The 21987-nt window shown below is 46.8% G+C and overlaps 1 protein-coding gene across 1 annotated transcript in view; it reads left to right on the top strand.

The window, feature by feature from the left end:
- The first annotated feature begins 7379 nt into the window (after positions 1 to 7379).
- PPM1H (protein phosphatase, Mg2+/Mn2+ dependent 1H) overlaps positions 7380 to 21987 on the top strand; it is a 142278-nt gene continuing 127670 nt past the window's right edge. The window contains exon 1 of the mRNA XM_075494798.1: positions 7380 to 7615. Within this exon, the coding sequence (XP_075350913.1) occupies positions 7380 to 7615 (236 nt within the window). The remainder of the gene's footprint in view (positions 7616 to 21987) is intronic.

The following is a 21987-nucleotide window of genomic DNA, read 5'->3' as shown; positions in this document are numbered from 1 at the left end:
AAGAAAAAAATGAATGGAAAAACAGTTTCCATATTCCTGCTTACAGAAGATGACCAGAAATCCAAGAGCTAAATACAAAAGTAGCATAATTTTTTAACTTTCTCTGCCACCATTCAGTATAGCTGGGACGGTGATTTCTGACAGCACAAAACATCTGGTGAACTCAGCCTGAAGTCTAGGAGCCCGGGGTTTTGACAGCTTGCTCAAAAATCCCACTTCCTTCCTTGGCAAGGCTGGCTGAGAATGAGTGCCACGTAAGGCACCTGGGATTTCGTATGCCCAGGCTGACATTCAATCCTTGAAGTTTTGCCAGAACTGTTCATTTAATTAATATTTAAAAAAAACACCAAACAAACCTGTCCAAAATAAAAAGAGGAAAGAAAAAAACCATGAAGAATAAAAGAAAAACAAGTACTGTCAAACTCTAAGCAGGGCATGACAGTTAAGGCTTGACCGTGCTGCAGACAAGACCCCGGCCGACGCAGCTGAAATCCGGTGCCTGGCTGGCCCGAGCTGCAGGAAAGGGCGTGCAGCAGAAGCCGCAGCCCCGATGTGGGGAGAGGAGCCCTCTTTGTGTTTGCCATCTGCTCCGGAGCCGCCCTCGGCAGACGAGAAGCCCCTCGCCCGTCCATCCCGCTTGCTCTCGAAAAACCCTACTTAAGGAGCGTCTGCAGCGAAGGCAGCTAGCAGGTTACTCAAGAACTCCCCACTGCTTGGTATATACAAATCACTTCCCTGTGTGTTTAACCCATACTTAACTCAGGCACGAGTCAAGACCATCTTATATTCTGAAACACGCTCCTACTCAGCCTGAAATGTTGAGGCAGTTAAAACACATGCATCTGTGCCTGTGCTCAGCCAAGCTTTTAGTGCTGTCCCATAACTCTAAGCACCTACAAATACCCACACATCCTTTTACCTGCTCATTTTCCAGTTGTCTCTGCATTGCAACCTATTAGATTACTTTCAGGTTTTTTGCTGAGACTGCCAGCGAAAGTGTTGCCATCGCTGACATTTTGAAGCATCTCACAACATCAGCAGGGCAAGATGTTCTTTTGCAGGAGCCAGGGCAAAGGAGCCCAAGAGACGATATAATCATTTTGCTCCACCTCCCCTATGAAGAGCTGCCAACGGGAGCACATAAACAAGCTAATCCCTATTCCATCCCATTATTAGCAGATTTAGCTACAGGCATTAAAAAGGAGCAGATAATAGAAAGTTAAGAAGAGGTAGTAGAAGCAAAATCATGATGCTGATGTTTATTGCAAAATTAGATGTTTATTTTCAGGATACTTGCAGATAGATTCTTGTAGAAAAAGTCGTTCTGTGGTTTTTGGCAAATGTGAAATTCTTACAGGCTTACGGGCAGCTTACGTTGAAGTATTTATTTATATTTATATAGACTGCAAGCAGTTATAAGGTTTTGTGACATCTTTTACTGTGATTGCCAGTCAATTAAGATGCCTCTTTAGGGCCTTTTTCCTGCCTGGGTACCTAAACCAGGGCTGCTGTCATGCAGCTCAGGATGCTGTGTTCACTAGTCCTCCACTGTGCGAAGGTATATGAACCCACTTTTGTGGCATGAATGCTTTCACCACTCAACTGCACAGCGTATGTTTGAGTAAGGACAGGGCTGTGACAGGGCTCCGCTTTGTGTCGCCACCTAAATATTTCTGGGAAGGGACAGAAAGAATGAGCCTGCAAAAGCAGGAGGGAGAGACTCTCCTGGGGAACAGGACACCTGGGTTCCAGCCCCTATTGACTAGAGGATGGTGCAGTAGAAAGCAGGTATAGCAGAGGAAACCTATCCCTCCAAGTATGGCTATTATTTATTTATTTTTAAATGTACTTGGTGCTCTGGCTTGCGAACTGGCAAGAGCACCAACGGCTTTGATCTTGTCAGCTCTGATAAGCCTAGAAATGCTGGGGGTTGCTGCAGGCGTGGGCAGGAGACCTGGTACTGCAGGAAGTAGGACTGATGTCTTAATAAGTGGCATTTGCTCCTCCACATCACCATGATGCCTCAGGCACTGTGCTTCTGAAGGCCCTTTCTCCAGAGATAAAGAGCTTCCTCATGCTCATTAAAGGTCACACAGTACTTTTGAAAAGGTAAGCATAACTTCATTGATCGCCACATGACATGGTGATCTTCCTAAGCAGAATCACGTGCAAAAATAAGGCTCTAAGTGGTTTTTGTTTGGGGGATTAACAGAGAAAAACAACCAATTCTTCCTTCAAAACTGTTTTTTCCCCTGCAGATACAGTCTCATCACCATCATGTCAGACACCTATTCTGATATACTCTCTGAATTCATTCGGCAGCAGAGTTCACACCTGTGGATATTCTGCACATCTGTGATAATATGACACACAATTCATGCTTGCAGAAATGCTGCATTCATCTCACATTAGACCTACTTCTTCTCTCACCGAAGTCTTTGGGAGTTTTCCCATTGCTTTTATTCAGAGTATGAAATGCACAGGAAACAAAACTGAAAGCAAGCAAGCAATGCAAGGTATGAACAAGGTACAAGCAAGTTAAGAGTTACACTGTTGAAATAAATTCCATACTCCTACGAGGCAGAGCCCCAAGTACTTCCATGTTCTGTGAAAGAAACAAAAAAGGCCCTGCACCAGAAATAATTTTTGTGATCAGAAAACGTGTAAACACATTGAGTCGATGCGCTTTCATTGGATATGCTTCCAGCTACTCCACATAATATACCCTCTGCTCAAGTACTCAAGAGCCAGAACCAGAGTCCTCACAGCCAAGTGGGTATTTCGTCTTGCAAGCTTTTCCTTTATTTAAAGCGAATTTTGTTACAGTTCTTTAAAAACTGGCTAGAAAGGCAGAAATAGGACACGACTAAACGGAATGAAGCTGCATCAGGGGAAGTTCAGACTGGGCATTAGGAAAAGGTTCTTCGCTGAGAGGGTGGTTGGTCACTGGAACAGGCTCCCCAGGGAAGTGGTCACGGCACCAAGCCTGTCAGAGCTCAAGGGGCGTCTGGACGATGCTCTTAGTGATATGGTTTACTTTTAGGTAGTCCTGCCAGGAGCAGGGAGTTGGACTCCACGATCCTTATGGGTCCCTTCCAACCTGAGATATTCTGTGATTCTGTATATAAATAGTACCTATAGAGAGCTTATGATAGCCGTAAGTTTTTTGCTGACTGTAAGCACTTGTCTCCTTTCCCCCAGGTTGTGGGGGAGAAGTTGATAGCTGGAGGGCAGGGCTGCCACTCAGAGGGATCTCAGTGGGCTGGAGAAACAGGCTGACAGGAACCTCCTGAAGTTCACCAAGAACATATGCAAAGTCCTGCAACCGGGATGGAGTAAATCCATATTGAGGGCTGACTATCAAGAAAGGATCTTTGCAGGAAAGGGCCTGAGGGGCCTAGTAGACAGCAAAGTGAGTATGAGCCACCAGTGCGTCTTTGCAGCAATGAAGGCTAACCACATATTGGGGTGTATTAGCAATAGTCAAGGGAAGTGATCATACCCCTCTAAATGGCACTTGTGAGAGTATTGTCTCCAGTTTGGGGTTCCCCAGCTGACCTACTGCAGTGAGTCCAGCAGTGGGCCACCAAGATTGTTGCAAGAAGATGCTGAGAGAAATGGGTTTGTTCAGCCTTTAGAAGGCAAGGCTAAGGGGGAGAAACCTTACTGCTGTCTTCAACTACCTAATAAGAGGGTATAGAGAGGAAAGAGTCATATTCTTCTTGGGGATGAATAGTGATGAGTGGCAGCAGACACAAACTGCAACAACAGAAATCCCAAATAGATACCAAGAAAAAGATTTTCATGGGTAGGTGGTTGAAGATTGGAACTGGTGCCCAGAGACGTTCTGGTATCTCCATCCTTGGAAATATTGAAAACTCAACTGGGCAAGATTCTGGACAATGTAATATAACTTTAAAGTTGGCCCTGCTTTGACAAAGAAGTTGGAGCACGTGATCTTCAGAAGTCATCTCCAATCAGAATTATTCTATCATTGTATAAAAGTTTAGAGTATTCTCTGTGTAAATCTGTTTTCATCATGATTAAAATGCTCTTGAATTTGTTGAATGCTGAATATGATGCATGGCAAGGTGGCATAACATAATTCAGATGCTTCAAAGAGCTCATATGAATGTGGTTCTGGCCCACACGCAGCTTCACTGGCTCCACAGCGTGGTTAGCCATTCAGAGAGAAAAGTATATTTATCCCAATATCACAAATAAGTTTACCTTTTTTAAAAATCCAACATGTCATCTTTCATTTGCATTAGTCATGGGATTGCAGAAGGACACAGAGTCATTTTCAAACATTTACATAGAGAATTCAGCCTCAAAATTTTATCTGGAGTCAATAACTAAACTTTTAGAGGTTTGCCCAGCACCAAAGAAAGATGTCTGACTTGGACCAGATGGACCACGTGCTAGGAGATTTGAGGAACTTGCTGAGATCTGCCAGGCCTGACCATTACTTCCTTTGAGAAGTGGGGCTTCACCTTTGACTCAAAAGTGAACAACATGATCCTCCTTCCCAAAGAGAACTGAAATCAAAGCATCTCTATACTTTTCAGTATGAAGAGGCCATGTCATACCTGTTGTATCCTTACAGCATTCTTGTGCCAGAGGCAAGTATCCACAGAATTTCAAACAGCGCACAGATTTGTTTTGAGTGGTGAGCCGCTAAGCTGTGTCCCCATATGTCTGATCTGAGCTTTTCCTTTTCATCTTGCAGAGATAATCATTTAAACTCTAACAAGCCTGTATATACTCCCTTACGTTTCTCCCTCATGTTTTGTGCAAAATGGTGACCGAAGGTGGAGCAGGAGGACAAACACTGCATCCTCTCTGAATTTTAGTCAATGGTATTTTTCAAAGTCTTTGGGTCAAATAAACCACAAAGTTTAGTCTGCTGGCATAGCCTTTCCAGGAGTGTATGGGATAACCTGTGAGGGGCTCTCTTTTTACACAGAAAAATGAGCCTCTCCAGGATACATGTCAAGTTCTCCTCATGCCCCTCTTTTCAGTCGTGTCTTCTTCAGGGGGAAGGTCCATTAAAGCATTAGTGAGGGAAACGGGCGCTGGAGTGCCTGCCTGATGAAAAACACTGGCTATCTAGTAGACAAAAGAGAGTATAAAGAGATTATCCTTGGGTGGAAGAGGCTGGGAATGAACTGGGACGGGACAAATCAAATACAGTTCAGGCCACTGAACAGAGCAGCCAAGGGGCTTTGGCAATCCCACCACCTCAGGCTTGCCTTCCCCTGCAACATGTGAATGTGGATGAATGGCTGCCTGTTATGGCACCCAGACACAGGGCCTGAGAAAAAAAGCCACTGAATTTTCACAAGCCTTTTGTTTCTTTTTATTTCTTATCATTTTTCTTTAAAGTAATGACCTCTGCAACATAACCGGGAAACAAAGCAAAGCAAACAGAAATGCATGAAAGGAAGAACTACAAGGTTTCCATTATATTGTAATCAACCGGTGAGTTATTAATGTCAAATATTTTTTGACCTGGGAGAGGTTTACTGTCCCTCAAAATATCTGTAACATCAGCCCTGGAAACAACTAAACAAGAGATAGAAAAAATAACCACCTTCTCCCAAAGGAGGTATATCTGTAATGTTTAATTTGGGGTGGATATTTTTCCAACTCTACTTCAAGTAGCACTTAACACACTCTTAGCATCCCTGTTCACTAATCTACTTTTGGCTCTGTAGACTTTATTAATAGCTTTATCACAAAAACTAGTAAGCCTCACAACATCTTTACATTTCTCACACCTGTACACAAGGAACCTGGTGCAAACCCAGGCATTGTCGGAACTCAGCTCTCGGGATGTTGTTTAATAATCAGAAATCAAACAAGCTCACAGGGCTCAGCCTCCAAAACTGTGTAACTGTGTGTTCAGTGGTACGCCAGCTGGTTTCTAGTATGAGCCAGCTAGATGACAGCCGATCATCCCCACTAGCCATGTGTGATGACTAACCAGCTTTTCCCTGCTAAGTCCCAGTACTGTGCTGCTCTCATGGCTTGCCGTACCTACCTGCTCCATTTCGCAGGTCACTCTGCCTCTCGGACAGACGCACAGCTCTCAGGAATACTGCAACATCACAGGGCACAGACACAGCCTTGCTACAGAGGACAGACGTCCTACATACTCTTGCTACGTTCCCCTCACCTCTGTTTTTCTGAAGCTTGGCACACCCAAACCTGCAACCTTTCTGCACATTTGGGTGACCACCACTTGCAGCAGACCTCCCAGATTTTTTTGGTAAAAGAGTATGACATGGTCAATATGACACAGCCAGAGAAGGAGGGGTTAAAACATCTATGCCCTCAAACTTGAAGATATTCAGGCTTGTCCTTTCACTGTTGACCCATGACAGCATCCTAAATGCCCGGCTGTGCGCAGAGGCACCCGGGGGGCGGCCGCACCATCTCTGCTGGCTAGCCGGCAGGCATGACCCCCGGCTTCCACAGGCAGGCAGGAGGAACCCCCACCTAGCCGGCTACTGGACTCGTTTTAGGCCACTGCCGCTGGCCTGCCCTCACGGCCAGGGTACTTGGAATTCTTCTTTCTAGCAAATGGTTCTGCACGAAGAATATCCTTGACGTGTCTAAGGAGGAGAAGGATGGTAAACCCTTCAGGCGGGAGCCTTGTCCCACAGCCCGTAGGATCAGAGGGCTCTGCCAGGGGCTGGGACGGAGCGTCCCGCTTGAGCTGCAGCAGGGACGGGCGCACTGCGGGCGGCCACCTCCCGCCCGCCGGTAACGGAACCCCAGCGCGCCGGGGCTCCCGAGCGACTCCGCGCGAAACGCTTCCCGGGCAACTCTCCCCGGAGGCGGCCGCGAGCAGGACCGCCCGCCGCTCCGCCGGCCCCGGCCCCGGCCCCCGCCGCACCGCTGCAGGCAGCCGGGGGCGGCCCCGCCAGGCCCCGCCCGCCGCGCACCTGCCGCGGGCCGCCCCCCCGGCGCGGGAGGCGGGCGGGAGGCAGGGCGGGGGCGGCGGCCGCCCGTGCCCGGCGTGTGCCAGGAGCCCGCCGGTGCCGCAGGAGGAGCAGGAAGCGCCCGGGCAAATCCAGCCTGGCTATCACATGACTCAGCAGCCGCCGCCGCCGCCGGGCTGAGTTCACCCAGCGCCGCGCCGGGAGGGCGAAACCTGCCGCCGCCGCCGCTGCCGCTGCGATGAGCCCGCGGCCCCGCGGCTGCCCCTGAGCCCGCCGTTCCCCCGCCCGGCTCCGCGCGGCCCGGCGCCCCCATTGCGGAAGCGCGGCGGGGGCTGCCGGAGCCGCCGCCGCCGCAGCAGCGCTGCCCGCCGGCGCGCCCCGCTCCGCGCCCTGCGCGGCGGCTCCGGCGCTGCCGCCGCCGGCGGGGGTACTATGCTCACGCGGGTGAAGTCCGCCGTGGCCAATTTCATGGGCGGCATCATGGCTGGCGGCGCCGGCGCCGACCACGGCAGCGGCGCGGACTTGCCCCTCCGCTTCCCCTACGGGAGACCCGAGTTCCTGGGACTGTCCCCGGACGAGGTGGAGTGCTCCGCCGACCACATCGCCCGCCCCATCCTCATCCTCAGCAAGGAGACCCGGCGCCTGCCCTGGACCACGGGCTACGCAGAGTGAGTACGGACCGCGGCTGCGGCGGGCAGGTGGAGCGCGGCCGGGCCCGCCCGCCCCGCCGGGCTGACCCCGCTCCTGGGCGCACCGGCGGCGAGAGGCGGCGATGCCGGCCGACCCCCCCCCCCGCCGCGGCGGGTGCCGCCGTTGCCGGAGGCGGGGGCGCCGTCCCGGGCCTGCGCGGCGCCGCGGGCAGCCGGAGCCGGCGGCGGGGGGTGGGGGGGCGGCATCCGCGGCGCCGTGTGCCCGGCCCGGCCGTAGCTTTGCACCTGGGTAGCTTGTTTCTGGGAGGCCGGGGATGCAAACGGTCAAGCGCCCGTGTTGGTCCCCGTGGAAGCGGCCGGTACCCGGCCGGGCGAAGGATGGCAAACGGGGGGCATCGCAGCTCCTCCGCCCGCAGTGACGGCTCCGGGGGCGCCGGGGCCGAGGATGGAGTCCCTGCCGGTGAACAACTGTCTCCGTTCTTGACTCGGGAATGAAAAGGGCTATTGATAAGAGACCCGGTTTGGTTTGTGCGTGTGTAACTGCTTCCCGCTGTCCAGAAGTGGTGAAACGCATGGGGTTTGGGGCACCTTCCTGTGGACCTGGCAGCCGTCACGCTCGCTGATGGCGGCTGGTCGCTTATTCCCCAAGTACTTTCCAGTTTGGGGAGAAACTGGAGGAACATGAGCTCCAAACTGAAAGAAAAATCCATTGACCAACGCCAAAACTGGGCTTTCCCACCAGTTTGTTGCCCTGACTCACTCATGTAATGGTATTTACTTTAGAGGGTGTCTGGTCGGGACCTGGTTGTAGCCTTGAGCGCCATCAAACTAAATGATTGCACGCAGCGCCTTAAATACCAGCTAGGCAAAGGGCAGTGTTCGTTTGGATGCAGATCCTCATCCCACTGGCAGTGGGAGTAGCTGCGGAGGCAAGGCATGTCCTTGTACTCAATTCCTGTATCAGTACACACGTTGTTTTCTTTGATGATACTGGGAGCAGGACTTGGCGTTCGGTTTCTCTCTGCTGCTGTCTCTAAGTCTTGAATGTATCTGGCCATCCATGTTGCTACCAACTCACAGATTACCAAAGTTATGCTAAACGAGCTCTTCCAAGCTACAAGCTGTTTCGCTGTAGAGCGCTGTCTCTTCAGGCATACATGAATTCCCAACAAAGCTACTGCAAAAACTACAGCGAGGGCTTCACGTCGCTAATGAGCAATCACTAGCTTTATTTAAAAGGTGGTTACATCATTGGGGACACTGAAATGGGAAGAGAGATTTAAAGAATTTTAAATTGGATTGTTCTCTTCAGATTATTGAAGAATTGAAGAGACTAGTGAGCAAATTCCCCAGGAACTGTAAGTTTAAATGTTTAAAAGTTAGCTCTAATTGTTCTGCTACTATAATAGTCCCTTAAAAAGCAGTGCTTTACCAAAGCAAGTAAGTGCTGCTATTTTTAGTTTATGCGAGGTGCTGTGGCTTTCAGCAAGTAACTGTAATTGCAAGTTGGTGACAAAGTGGAAGGGAGGTTCTCTGACTCCCAGGTATGCGCATCCACTGCTGCCTGCAAGCTTTGCCTGAGACTGTAGGGGAAGAAAAACATGGGTGCCAGAAGTGAAAGCCCAGGTAGACCCTGTAGGTGAAACCTTCTGTGAGGGAGTGTTTGGAGATAAAGTAAATGGCTCTGGTGATCATGAAAGGAGAAGAACATGCCAGGATTGTTTTCATATACTTGTTATTCTTTTGAGCTTTGAGCAGTTTGGATAATTGGGAGGCGTAAAAAAGTCACTGGCTTTCTTGGTTCCTATTGCTATCTATGTGAAAAGAGGCTGGCCTTTTGCTTTATCTCTGTTTTTTTTTTTTTTCCCCTTTTGTCTCATCCCCTTCCAGTGCAGTTACTGGTTCCAGTGCTGGTGAAGCAGAGCTCAGTGAAAGGTACTCCTTCTTAGAGAGAGAGAACTAGTGAACATGTTATCAGGCTCTTCCCAGAAACATCTATATGATCTTCCAAAATGGGGTTTGGTGGTAACCAGAAGATGTCAAAATGTTTGCTGTGCAGAAGCTAAGAGGAAAGCAGTGCTACCAAAATTGGATTGTCCTCCAAAGACAAAGCAGTGCAACAGCCATTAATGAATAAAGAAAAAGAAGGAAATAAGGATGAGGTTGGGTTTTGCCAAATATGACTTTTTCTTTTTTCTTTTTTTTTACTCCTACCTATTACCAGGTTTTCTGAAAATAATTGTGAGACTTGTGTGAAGGTATATGTTCAAAATACCTGTTTTCCTTTTGGAACACATTTGAGTTATATAGAGAAAAGAAATGGAAAAATACCAGGAAGGTCAATTTACTATTATACATATTCTGAAGTTTGTTTGCTTGGTGGAAGCGGGGGATGAAGTACTTTTATGCTATTACTTAGCATTGTGTTAGTGTCTATATTAAGGAAGCTATCACAGCAGTGTTTGCCTTTTGTTACAGTACAAGTGAGCACTTGCAAGAATGTTAGGAGGAAGTTTGGTGTCCTCACAAGGAGCTTGTGACATAATACAAAGGTCAGCCATTTAATTCACATTTTACTAGTTTGCTTTGGTATGAAGGTATCGGAATATACGTGTCGTACCTGCAGTGCTGCGAGGTCCAGCTTCCCTGACCGATTTGCTTTCCCGCGCTTCCACATTGCAGCAAATCAGCAAAAGTGATTCCATTGGCCGGGATGCCTTTGGGTGCTGAGATTTGTACTACTTGAAGTTAAGGAGAGGTTTGTTGTAGACTTAGAAGGTGGGGATTTGGCCCAGAAGATGTAAGGAGAGAGTGTGTGCAACCTTTATTGTGTCTGCCCTGATGTCATGGGCTGTCCGCACAGCAGGGCGTGAGTCGGTGGATTTATGCTCTACACCCAGCACCAGCATCTGTCTCACTGTCTTTAGGAGGAAATTTTGGCTCCGAGAACAGATCACCTCGAGGCTTTGGCTCAGGAAAGCGTTTGCAATGTTCATGTTCTTTAGTTATAAAACATGCTGGTTTACAGATGATACTGGAGCTCCTTGATGTCATCATGTCAGTGTTTTATCCAAACTGGAGAAGGCATTTCGGGGTTAGACCTGGTTCCCATGCAGGACTAAAGCAGTCTGAGTCCACAAAATACGTAGTTTTTTCCGGGACTTCCTCTTGTTTCTTTGATTCTTGAGGATAGGGATTTCTTACTAAGTTAGACAGTGATAAAGAAGCCCACCCTCTTGACTTGGCATCTGTGCCTGTTCATCTGACTTGTTCCCCTGGAACAAGCACTTCTCCTCCTCCCCTTTTTCTTGCTTCTCTCGTACCAAACTTTTTTGTAACGGATATTTTTGCAATATTGCTCATCCATGTCATATATTTTAACTTATTTTTAAAATTACCTACTTATCTCTGTGGTATTATGCAGTGAAATGTAAATTAGCCTTTATTTTTTATTATTAGCTTCCCCTCTTTTAATAGTGTGATCATTATGCAAAGCATGTAGGCAGGCAAATGAAATCTTCAAAAACATACTTGATGCTGGGATAAAACATCATTGCTTCCTGAATTTCAGTGGGAATCCCACAGGGACTCAGTTTTCCTTAGTCGGTGAGCAGCCTGCAAATTGTCTTCTGAAACGATTGTCCTGTTGTCTCTTCCTTGCATGGGAGACCTGAGACCTTGAATTTCAGTTCATCTCATACTACAGGATGGCAAAGGGCCGATAGATGTTTCAAAAAGATACTTTTATACCACAGATGCTTTTCTAATGGTCATCGGACTCCTTAGAAACAAAATGAAAATTGTATCCTACATCCAATAAGCTTTTTAATTGTCTTTAAAGGTATCATTTTATTTAGAAATAAACTTTTCCTTTTTAATCAAGGGCATCTTTAACATAGTTTTACTGCATGTGGCTAGCTGATATGCATCAGGAATGACCCAGGGAGAGGGTAGTCTGTTAACAAACATTCCTTTAAGTCTGCCTTTAATCCAGAGGGGTAAGGAGATTTGCTGGTCTCTGAAAAGTTAAGTGATTTATTTGAGTAAGGGGGGTGGGGGGGGAATCCTGTCTCACACTTTTACTCATTGCCCTCCTTCCCCTCCACAGGCAGCTGCGCTCCTGAGGCCACAGGGCTCTTCCAGACCTTTCCGTGTCTGAGCTGCGAGCTGGTTTCTGAGCTTCTGCTTGGATTGCCCTGTTACTGGGAGGGAAATTTCTTCTCTGGTGCCTTTCTGTGCTCTTTTCAGTGTGTCATGACCTCTTCCCTGCAGAGCTTCTACTAAGCTGCCCTCAGCCCCTGCATTAAACTCTGAAAGTATCTGGCAAAGTAGAGGCAGTGGCATAGATGGAGTATATAACATGAAATGACTCGGATGGTATTCACCTGCATCCGAACTCCGCCCAGAACATTATTTTTCACCTTTTGCTCTTTTGCTTTATCTTGTTCCCCCTGTGAAGGTAGAGGATGAACAGGGTGGAGCAGAGCTTTCCTCTAGTGGTTGAATTCCCCGGACTACATGTGGCATGACAAAATAGGTGCTAAATTTGCAAATGAGAAAAGACTAGCCTGCTGCAAGTGCTGGTGGAGTTGCAGGGAAACTGCAACTGAGTAGCATTTTGTGGTAGAAAAACAAGACTAGACATTTTCCATCTATTTGGAGTGTGTATTCCTGGTAGTCCAAAATTCAGTACTATAATAGCTTTTCTAAATAGCATGAATCCTGGGGATGGGACCATAGCTAGCTGCTTCAGTATCTCATGCTTTCCTCTCTTTACTCTTAACCTTTCTGCTATCTCTTTGGAGAATATCAAAAGGTACTATTAAATACACTTAAGGGAAATGGGGAAAGTCTCAATCATATGTTGTCTGTGACCTTATGCAAAGGACAGCTTTGCCTGCCTTTTCTTATTCATTTTTTAAAAACTTCTAAATGACCCTTTAGATATCTTTGCAGTTTCAAGTTATAATAGGTAGCCAGAAACTCGACTTCAGTGGTGTGTGTGTTTCTTGGCTTATAAAGTCAATTTATTATCCCAGCGGTGCCTTTCGTTTGATGAGACACAAAGTCCGGGCTCTTTTTCCATAATGTTACATATCAGAGATGCTGTGGTTTCTCTGCTCTGCAGGCCTGCAGTAGCAATTACATTTTCTCTGTGGTGTGGTGACTACTGACCCACAATGAATGCAGAGTTGTAGGTGAAGTATGATGACTGTGTCCTTCTGCAGCATTATTACAGTGGCATGTTGTTACAGCAATAACTTAAGTTCAAAATGAAAAGGGGGGGGGAAGCTTATGGATTTTTTTTTCCTACTCTAAGTACTGGTTGTTTTGTACAGCTGATGATGTTGCATCATATTTTCTCACGCTGTGTTACTTAGCTTGTAGGAAATGAATGTACGTGAGAATTGACTGGAGGCTTTCATTAAAATAATTTCCAGCCTTTCTCGGTGATCATAAATTTTAGGTTGGCACAATCAACATAAAATTTGTTGATTTTTGTCAGTTGAGATAACACAGAAGTATTTTTCCACCTGAAGTACCTTTCACCTTCTGTCTGGACAGAACTAGTTATACAAACGTTAAGTGTTGTAATAACACTTTGAAGCAGGTGAAAGCTTACCACGTCTGTGAGGTGAGGTAAACCAAAGCACAGAAATTCCTTGTCCTGAGTTGGACAATATGTTGATGTCGGAGGGCAGCATAGAGCTTGCAACTACTGATTGCTTATTCTAATCCCCATCGCCTCCTATTATCAGGAGATAACACTGCAGTCATGCTCCTGCGAATTGAAAGTTACATTCTCATTTCTGGGAGCCAGTCTTTCTAACCATCAGCTGGGAGCATGACTCATACCCCATTGGTAAACACATTTCTTGTATGTATTCTGTTTGGTACAAATTTCAGGAGGATGATAAGCCTGGGAAAAGGAATACCTTTTTTTAATCTTCTTCTGTTTGGCTGTCTTCTCAGGTTAAGTACACAGAAATAATGAATTACTTTCCTTTTTAAACTTTTTAAAAATTTGTTTACACTTCTCTTTGTCTGGATAAAATTATGTTCCTTTATTCTTTCTGTAGTTCAGAACATAAGACTGAGTAGGACCTGATGAATGATCCCATTCGTGTACCTAAAGACGACTAAACGTTATTCCTCTGTATGAGTTACTCTTCTATGCATAATGTAATGTTAACTTTAATATACATTGCCAGACTCTTGTTTAAGCCTGGGCTCATATAAAACAGCCTACAGAAATCTCATGATAGTTTTAAGTGCTTCAGAAATCCCTTTCCTTGTGTAAGAGCTTATACTACAGCATCTAATATTTATGTAATGCCTTTAATCTGCCAAGTGTCTTGCAAATAATAATTTCAGAATAACCTCGGAGAAAAATGTACATGTGCAAATGTTCTGGTTCCTCAGGTGAAGAAACCGAGGCAGTGAGGATAAGCTTTGGCAGAGGTTTGATACGAATGCGGAGGATGAATTCTGAATTTAAGATTCTGCGCTTGGATGACACAGTTGTTTGCCTGCCATTGTGTGCTTGGCTTTTCCTATGTGGTCTCTGATTTCTTAGAACTAATGGGGGTAAAAGGAGGAAAAGGGGAAAAAAGAAAAAAAAAAAAAAGTAAATCCTGTGCTCTGGCATTTTTAATGTAGTCTAAGTTGCACACACATGATTCCTAACCAGGCAAGTATGAAGTTCATCCCTCTAAGCTGTCTTGTATCGCTGGTCCCTCAGAGGCTTAAGGCTAGTGCTGTCTTGTGTTTCTGAAAAGCTCGCTTGAGCATGGTCCTGGCTTCTGAAACCAGAGGGTAACTGTGTCCTCCCAGGCAGCCTTCCTTTGGTCCCTTCTGCCTTGGCACTGGTGGCAGCTGGCAGATGTTGCCTGCAAACACTCCAGCTTTGTTCGTCTTAGATGCAGCTGCATCGCTTGGGAAAGGTGTAAGTGGGAATGGCTTGGCGGAGTTATCATCATGCTGTAAAGTAATCCGACAGGGCTGTACCCCTTAGGGTGAGCCGCTTTCAGCTTGTGAATGTAATCAAATGAAACATGCTCAGTTTGACCTTGAAAGGAAGCCGTGCTGCAAAGCACAGGTCATTCCTGCGATGGGATCCATGTATCCCGTGAGGAAGAAATATGGTTTGTGGGTTTAAGGACAGGTTAAGTCAGCTCTGTGTTGAGCTACATCCCAAGTAAGACTTGGAGTAGAGGAGCACTGTTAATAAGTGGAGTGAGTCTTTGGGTGGATTTGGGCAGAGCAGGCACAGTAACTTTGCTGTAGCATGGGGCTGGAGTAGGAGCAGGTGCTGCATGTGTGCTGGAGCAGCGTTTGTGGGGGGAGATAGAGGCTCCTGGATCTTTGTCCCTTGCCTTCTGGATTTCTGTTTTGATTGAACTCACTGCTCTAAAATGCAAGAGGTTCTACTGGGCAGCAGCAGCTCGGTAGTAATTGCGCATTTTGTTGTCGCTTAACTGCCTAAGGATTTTTTTTTCTTCCTCCCCGTTAAACAGAAGGAGGAAGGTGACTTGTAAGACTTGGTTCCTATTTGGCCAGTTACATTTCCCTGGTAGGGTTTATGTTTGGGATGGCCAGCTACAATACACGGTATTATCCAGAGTGGTTTCCCTGCTTGTAGGTTAGGTAGAGTAGAAGGGGTTGTGGTTTCAAGTGCTCAGAGTGCAAAACAGTTAGCAGAGCTGGTGAGAGAAATCCCAGCTTGTATCAAGCCCCTCCGCCCCCCGAATCCAACAGACATGGGGTGGGAGTTTTATTGCATGGTAATTACAGAGGTTCAGGCATGTAGGAGGTAGTCAGCAGGTCCACTGTAGCCATTTGGCCAGCTTCACCGCTAGCGCCTCCTGCCCAGCTCCCCCATCCAGTGGCACGGTTGCTGTCTCAGTAGACACTGCCAACTGTACTTGTGGTTGTAAGTGGCAGGGTGCTAAATGGTTGATGCTGCGTGAGCTGTTCAACAGATGAAGCTCATAAAATGGCTGGAGGCAGGTATGGTTCCTCCTTCCAGCACTGTCCATAAGGCAAATGTTTGTCTGCAGAGTTTAACGTTCTCTAAATAAATACCGCACCCAGTATTTCTTCAGGGAGAAGCCATGCTGGGGTAAAGCCAGTCTAAGGGACGTCTCTGGTTCTTGATCACAACATGGTTTAATTGCTGGAGTCCGAGAAGGGGAGGGGGAAAAATAACCCCAAGCTGAGGTAGCCAATATTGGCAAGTGCGGTGGTTGGAGGAAGGCTCTGAGCAGGAGCGGGGGTGGGCAACGCATAGTTGGGGAATGCCAAAATATGGACCCTGTACATGACTCAGCACTCATGCTGATTTAAAAAAAAAAAAAACTTAAACAAAAAGAGGTTATCGGTGTGCTGTGGCAGGCAGGCGTTTCTGGCATGAAGCAGGGTGGCAGATCTGGAGCTTTGTTCCTTGTTTGGGATCTGTATTCAACATGGTGAGGCTTAATGGGAAGGGAGTCTGCTGGGGTAGTCCAGGGCTGCTGAGGTACAGGGGTATAGGCAGCGCTGTGTCCTCGGAGACCCGCTGGCTTGACAGAACTGAAAAGATACGTATTTTTTAAAAAAGGAAAAATGTATAATGGTAAGCTCTCAGTGCCATTCACTGAAGTGATTATCATCTGTGTTTAGCTTCGATTAATTTCCTTCTCTTTCTTTTCTTTGATACCAAGGGTTGGATGAACACCTGAATCCTCTGTGGCCCTGGTCTTGATGGCCATGGCAACGCTTCTCCTAAATGGTCCCCATCTCCAAGACAGGCAGGACTCAAATGGGTCTGGTCCCTCAAGAGGAAAGAGAGCAGCATTACGTTGGCCTCTCTCTCCTTTGGTGTGGGGAGATCTGTCTGTCCATCGGTTTCATACCGGGTTGTTTTTAACTCTACTGGGCATCTCCTCTGCTGGAGGAGGAACAATGTCAGATCCTGTAGGTGCTGCACCTATCCTTCTCATGAACGCAGGGCCCAGGTCCTGGTGGTGACTGTGGCTGAAAGGCAAATAACCATTTCCAATTTCTTATTCTCCCCCCCCTCTTCCTTCTTTTTGAAGTGCAACCATAAGGTGTAGTCAATCTTGACTGTTTTTGATGCTGTTCAGGTTCCTTTGCAGGCAGCGATAATGACACTGTGACTTGGGGTGGTCAGCTTCGCCTAACTTCAGGGAGAGAGGGTGGGGAGAGGAGTGGGAAACAACAAACGGTGCGTGTATGCTTTCTATGGTGGTTTTCTGCTACAATAAGAGAAGAAACAGATTGAGCTTTGATTGCATCTTTTGCTACTCTTATTTTGCACCATAAACAATGGGGGGGGGGGCACAACACAACACCGTATGTGTGAGTTGGAGTGGAAGAAGAACACGTGCTGTTTAGGTGTTAGCTTGCAGTGGTTTTGTGGATCATGCTCTGATGTCCTGCATACCACTGCTTCAGAAATCCTGCGGCAAAGTGTCCTTGGACTGGCGTTAGAGGTCTGTGAGATTGTCTAGGGATCCTTTTGTAGGCATAGCTCTGCTTCCAAAGTCGTCCTAGTTAATTTCTCCTCTTATTAAATCTGCTGGTCCTGTAGCGAAGTGCCCTTCGTGCTGTCCTGTCTGTGTATCTGCCCCATTGCCTAAAGGTTCTGACAGACGCGAGAGATTTCCTGCCCTCTGCTTCCCCCCGAGCCCTTCTGAATTTCCCTGATTTGTTCCTCTGTCCTTTATGACCTTTCATAATAATTTCTACTCTCCAAACTCCCTGCAGAGAGGTGAAAGAGATCCAGCACCAGCCAAGCTCCGCAGCAGATCTTTTTTAAATTTTTTTTGGCCAACATTGATTCATTCAGGCCAAGTATGATTTGTCTATCTTTAGGTATATGTTAGAGACCTCCTCAGAAACAGATGATGCGTAGTGCGTGTTCATAATGCCATAAAATACCTGTCAGCCAGAACTAACAATCTGGTCCTTGGTGGAGTCTGATGTCGGAGGTGGGACTGAGGACAGGTCTCCCGCTCTTACAACTTGGACAGTGGTCCATTCTGCAGAGAAGTCTTACAAGAAGAAAAACAAAATTGCCCTGCTGTTCTTCAGAGATATCTGTATTCTTCAGATGTAGCAGGTCACCATGTGGACGGACACGTTGTGGGCTGTCATCCTTCGGTTCTTCCTGAAACAGCAGCTTCAGCCTGTTACCCAGCCATGAAACACTTGATACCTGCTCCCTGGGGTGAAACAGGATCCTTTCCATGGTGAGCTACCTGGGCAAGGGTTTTGTCCTTTTGTTCAGGTGTGATGTTTAAAGACATAGCTCTTTGAAGGCTAAGAAAATACCATAGGCATTGCTGCTTTGATTTCAGATGGGTTTTGTTAGGTTTTGAAACAGTTTGAATGAAAGGGAGGTTAGTGCTGGAAAAAGAAGTTGCCTAAAGTGCCACTGATTTTTTTAAATTATTATTTTTAATTATTCTTTTCTTTTCCCCTTCTCTCTTGAGGGAAGTTGCTTTTTATCCTTGGTTGTGGACTTTTCTCTTTTTGATTCATAATCTGTGCTGCCTGTCTATGCAGAGGAGAAAGCGAGAAGCTGTGAGACTCAATAGTGGGAAGCAAACCTTCCTTTACTTTCTGGTTGGGAAGAGCACTCCTGAAATCGCTTCAGGCCCAAGCGTTGTAACTGAGAGCAGGGTCTGCTCCGGCGGGTTCAGGGTTGCGTTGCATGATCCATTTCAGAGGCGACAGCTGCCACACAAAACCCACCATATCCCTGCCTTGCTGACAGGGCTCACAAAGCAGCTGAGCAGCTCTGCTTGTACCCAGGAGTGCAAAGTGTTGTATCTCTGTGGCTTTTGGTGGCCGTGCAGGGAGCTTAGTGCCTCTTCCCGTGTCCTATCCTGTCCCCCTGCTAGTAATTCCACTGGTTCCACGTCTGTGCAAGTGCCTTGGCAGGCTGAGTGTGGGTCTTGGGTTTTTTTGTTTATTTGTTCAGCAGTATGTGATGCTTTGCAGAAGCCTGTGCAATAAAACTAGGTTCCTTAAATTGCTGGGTATAAGTGTTTTTTAAAACAGCATTTTGGAGAAAGTGCTTTTTCTTCCGAATCTGTTTTAAGGGTCTTTGTTTCACAAGTGAATGCTAAAGTTTGGAGTAGAAATTAGATCTAAAATCCAGTTTGAACTAGTTTTTGTTTCTCTTTGCTGAACTTATTTGTAGGTGTCTTGACTGAAAAAGGAAATTAAAAGGGTGTTTTTTCCCATTTCTTTCCAAGGACTTGATCTTAGTTCAAACTTGCAGTGTTTTTCCTTTAGAAATTTTAAGAGCTGTACAGTGAAACCTGCATTGTATGTGTGGTGCTGCTGGGGATGGAGTATGGCTTTAGATTCAGGTATTTGGTTAGGCATTTAGAAATGGAAAATACTGATCGTAAAGCTAACCTCAGTGAATATTGTTGCTTATATCATCACATAGGTCGTGAAGTTTTGTGGGTAGTTGGTCTGAAATGAGTGATTTCCATTTTGCAGAATGTAAATAGAATTTTTTCTCTCGTCTTCCTCCTGCCCTTCACACAAAAAATAGGTTTTTCAGCGATTTTCATGCATTTGAAGGTGAGAACTTAAATCAGTCACATACGCTCTCAATCATAATGCAGGAATTGGTAAGGCGTTAAAACTTACACTGATCTTTTTAAAAATTAAAGAAAGGTATGTCAACATCAGACTTGGAGGACAATTCCCTCTCCCTGACCTTGTCGCCTCTCTCGTTAATCACATCTCCAGTCCTGTGCTTTCAGTTCATTTCTTTATTCTTCTCGATAAACTTTAATTAAGATCAGTGTCTCCACAGCCCTTGCAAAATGTAGATGACAACTTCTTCAGGCTGGGACTCCCTCCGGCGTACTTCTCAATGTCATTTTAAGGTCTCTCTGTCCCTCTCTGGTAGTGCAAAGCCAGGAATTACAGCCCAGCGAGTTCCTTCGGCAACCCCTTCAGAGTAATCCCTGAAAATCCCAGGTCTGTGGATGGTAATTCTATTAGCCATTCAGCAAGCCGAGTCTGGAAGAATGCAACTGGCATGTGGGAATGTGGGAAGTTCCTCATCTCCGCCTTTAATCCTGCTTTTAGAGGGGAAAAAAGTTATAGGCTAATGTGATTAGCTGTAAGCCCATTCTTGCTTGGTTTTAGAAAAGTGTCTGATTCCTAAATCGCAAGCTAGTTCTGTGAAGTGCTTTCGTGGAGCGGATGGGAAGTTATTTTGGTACTTAGCTCATTAGTCTTTGAAAAAACACTGGAAGCAAGAGAGAAAGAAACTCTCATAGCCAGCAGTAGTTTCTAGTTTTTGTTGCGCAGCATAGTTTAGAAATCTGAAACCAAGAGCACGTAAGTGGAAACACAAAATGAACATAATCCTTTCAGGTATCTAGGTATATGTATAAACACAGGCAAGGAACAACTTAACGCTTACACTGCAAATTGCTCTTTAGGGCTTTGTAGGCCCAAAGGTTTACGCTGGGATCTTGTTATTTGGTGGTATGTTAACTGCTGCTGCTGAAACTGGTGTCGTGGTTGGTTTAACACCGACCAGGGACAAGCTGTCTCTAATAAAAGCCGCAGCTTCTACCAGCAGTGAATGATCTGGGGACTTTTTTCCCCATTGAGGCACTTGTTTTTCCTTTTAGTGCTAAGGGAACGAAAACACTAACTTCAGTGGAAGCGCTGGTGTGAAGTGTTAGGAATGCTGTTGGCTGCTGGGGAGGGGCAGAGGCAGGGCCCTCCCTGACAGGAATGAAGCCCACCGTGGCCTGTTCCTCTGTATGAACACAAACAACACACCACTCTGGGGACAAAGACTTCTTCTCGTGTGAAAGGCAAAGTGCAACCTGAGATCAAGGTCTTTCAATGCCATTGTTTGCTAATAGCAGTTTAGTTGTGTTCAAAGGTTGGGTGCTCCCCACAGCCCCTGTTTGGGAAGAAGGAAGCATTGCCCTTGCAGGCTCGCCCTGTTTTCTGTTTTCAGGGGAAGGGAGGGAGGAGGTAGCTGTGAGAGCAGGCAGAAAAATACCTTGTTCATGTCTTCTTTATTTGCTGGAGAAATTTGAAATAAGCATGGCTGGTGTTGGAGTCAAATACTGCTTGAATGGCTCTGGAGAGGGATGAGGTCTGAGGACTGAACTCACTACTTTTTTGTTCGAGCAGCAAATTTGAGATACTGCAATTTAGAGAAATTGTGTGAATTGAGGCTTTCCCTTGTCTTCCCATCAGGTTCCCCCTCCTCTTGTGCCCTTTCTTGCCAGCCTGGCATGGTGGTGTCAGGGCCCTGGGCAGGGAGGTCCCAGTGGTGGCTGCCCGGAGTGTCCCAGGGGAGGGGGGAGCGTGCAGGCGCTGCTGGGAGGGCTGCCTGGCCTCAGCTGTAACACAGCTTCTCGATTCAGCTCCCCAAACGATTGCCAGGTGGGAGCAAATTCACTGAAAAGGAGTATTATTCACTTTTTGTCTTCTGTGTCAAGTTGGCCTCGGGTATCAGTCCTGTCACAGTAGTTCAAATGCTTGGGAGGGGCGGGAGAGATGATGCTATAGCAATAAAATGCTGCAATACTAATCTTACATTATTTGTAAAAACATAAAAAATGTTTTTACAAATACATTAACAACAAAAAGAGAGCCAAGGAGAATCTCCCTCCTTTATTGGATGTGGGGGGGAACTTTGCCATCAAGGATGAGGAAAAGGCTGAGGTATTTAATGCCTTCTTTGCCTCAGTCTTTAATGGTCTGACCAGTTATCCCCAGGGAATTCAGCCCCCTGAGCAGGTAGACAGGGATGGAGAGCAGAATAAACCCCCCATGATCCAGGAGGAAGCAGTTAACAACCTGCTATGCCACCTGGACACTCACAAGTCTATGGGGATGGATGGGATCCACCCGAGAGTACTGAGGGAGCTGGTGGAGGAGCTTGCCAAGCCACTCTCCATCATTTATCAGCAGTCCTGGTTAACAGGGGAGGTCCCAGATGACTGGAGGATTGCCAGTGTGATGCCCATCTACAAGAAGGGCCAGAAGGAGGATCTGGGGAGCTAGAGGCCTGTCAGCCTGACCTCGGTACCGGGGAAAATTATGGAGTGGTTCATCCCGAGTGAGCTTAACAGGCATGTGCAGGCCAACGGGGATCAGGCACAGCCAGCATGGGTTCAGGAAAGGCAGGTCCTGCTTGACCAACCTGATCTCCTTTACAACCAGGTGACCCGCCTAGTGGAGGAGGGAAAGGCTGTGGATGTTATCTACCTGGACTTTAGTAAAGCCTTTGACACTGTCTCCCACAGCATTCTCCTGGAGAAGCTGGCTGCTCATGGCTTAGGCGGGTGTACTCTTCGCTGGGTAAAAAACTGGCTGGATGGCTGGGC

Source organism: Mycteria americana, chromosome 1, assembly GCF_035582795.1.
Source record: "Mycteria americana isolate JAX WOST 10 ecotype Jacksonville Zoo and Gardens chromosome 1, USCA_MyAme_1.0, whole genome shotgun sequence".
In the NCBI taxonomy this organism is placed as follows: domain Eukaryota; kingdom Metazoa; phylum Chordata; class Aves; order Ciconiiformes; family Ciconiidae; genus Mycteria; species Mycteria americana.
The sequence above is the reverse complement of the archived record's forward strand: the minus strand, read 5'-3'. Positions and strand labels throughout refer to the sequence as shown.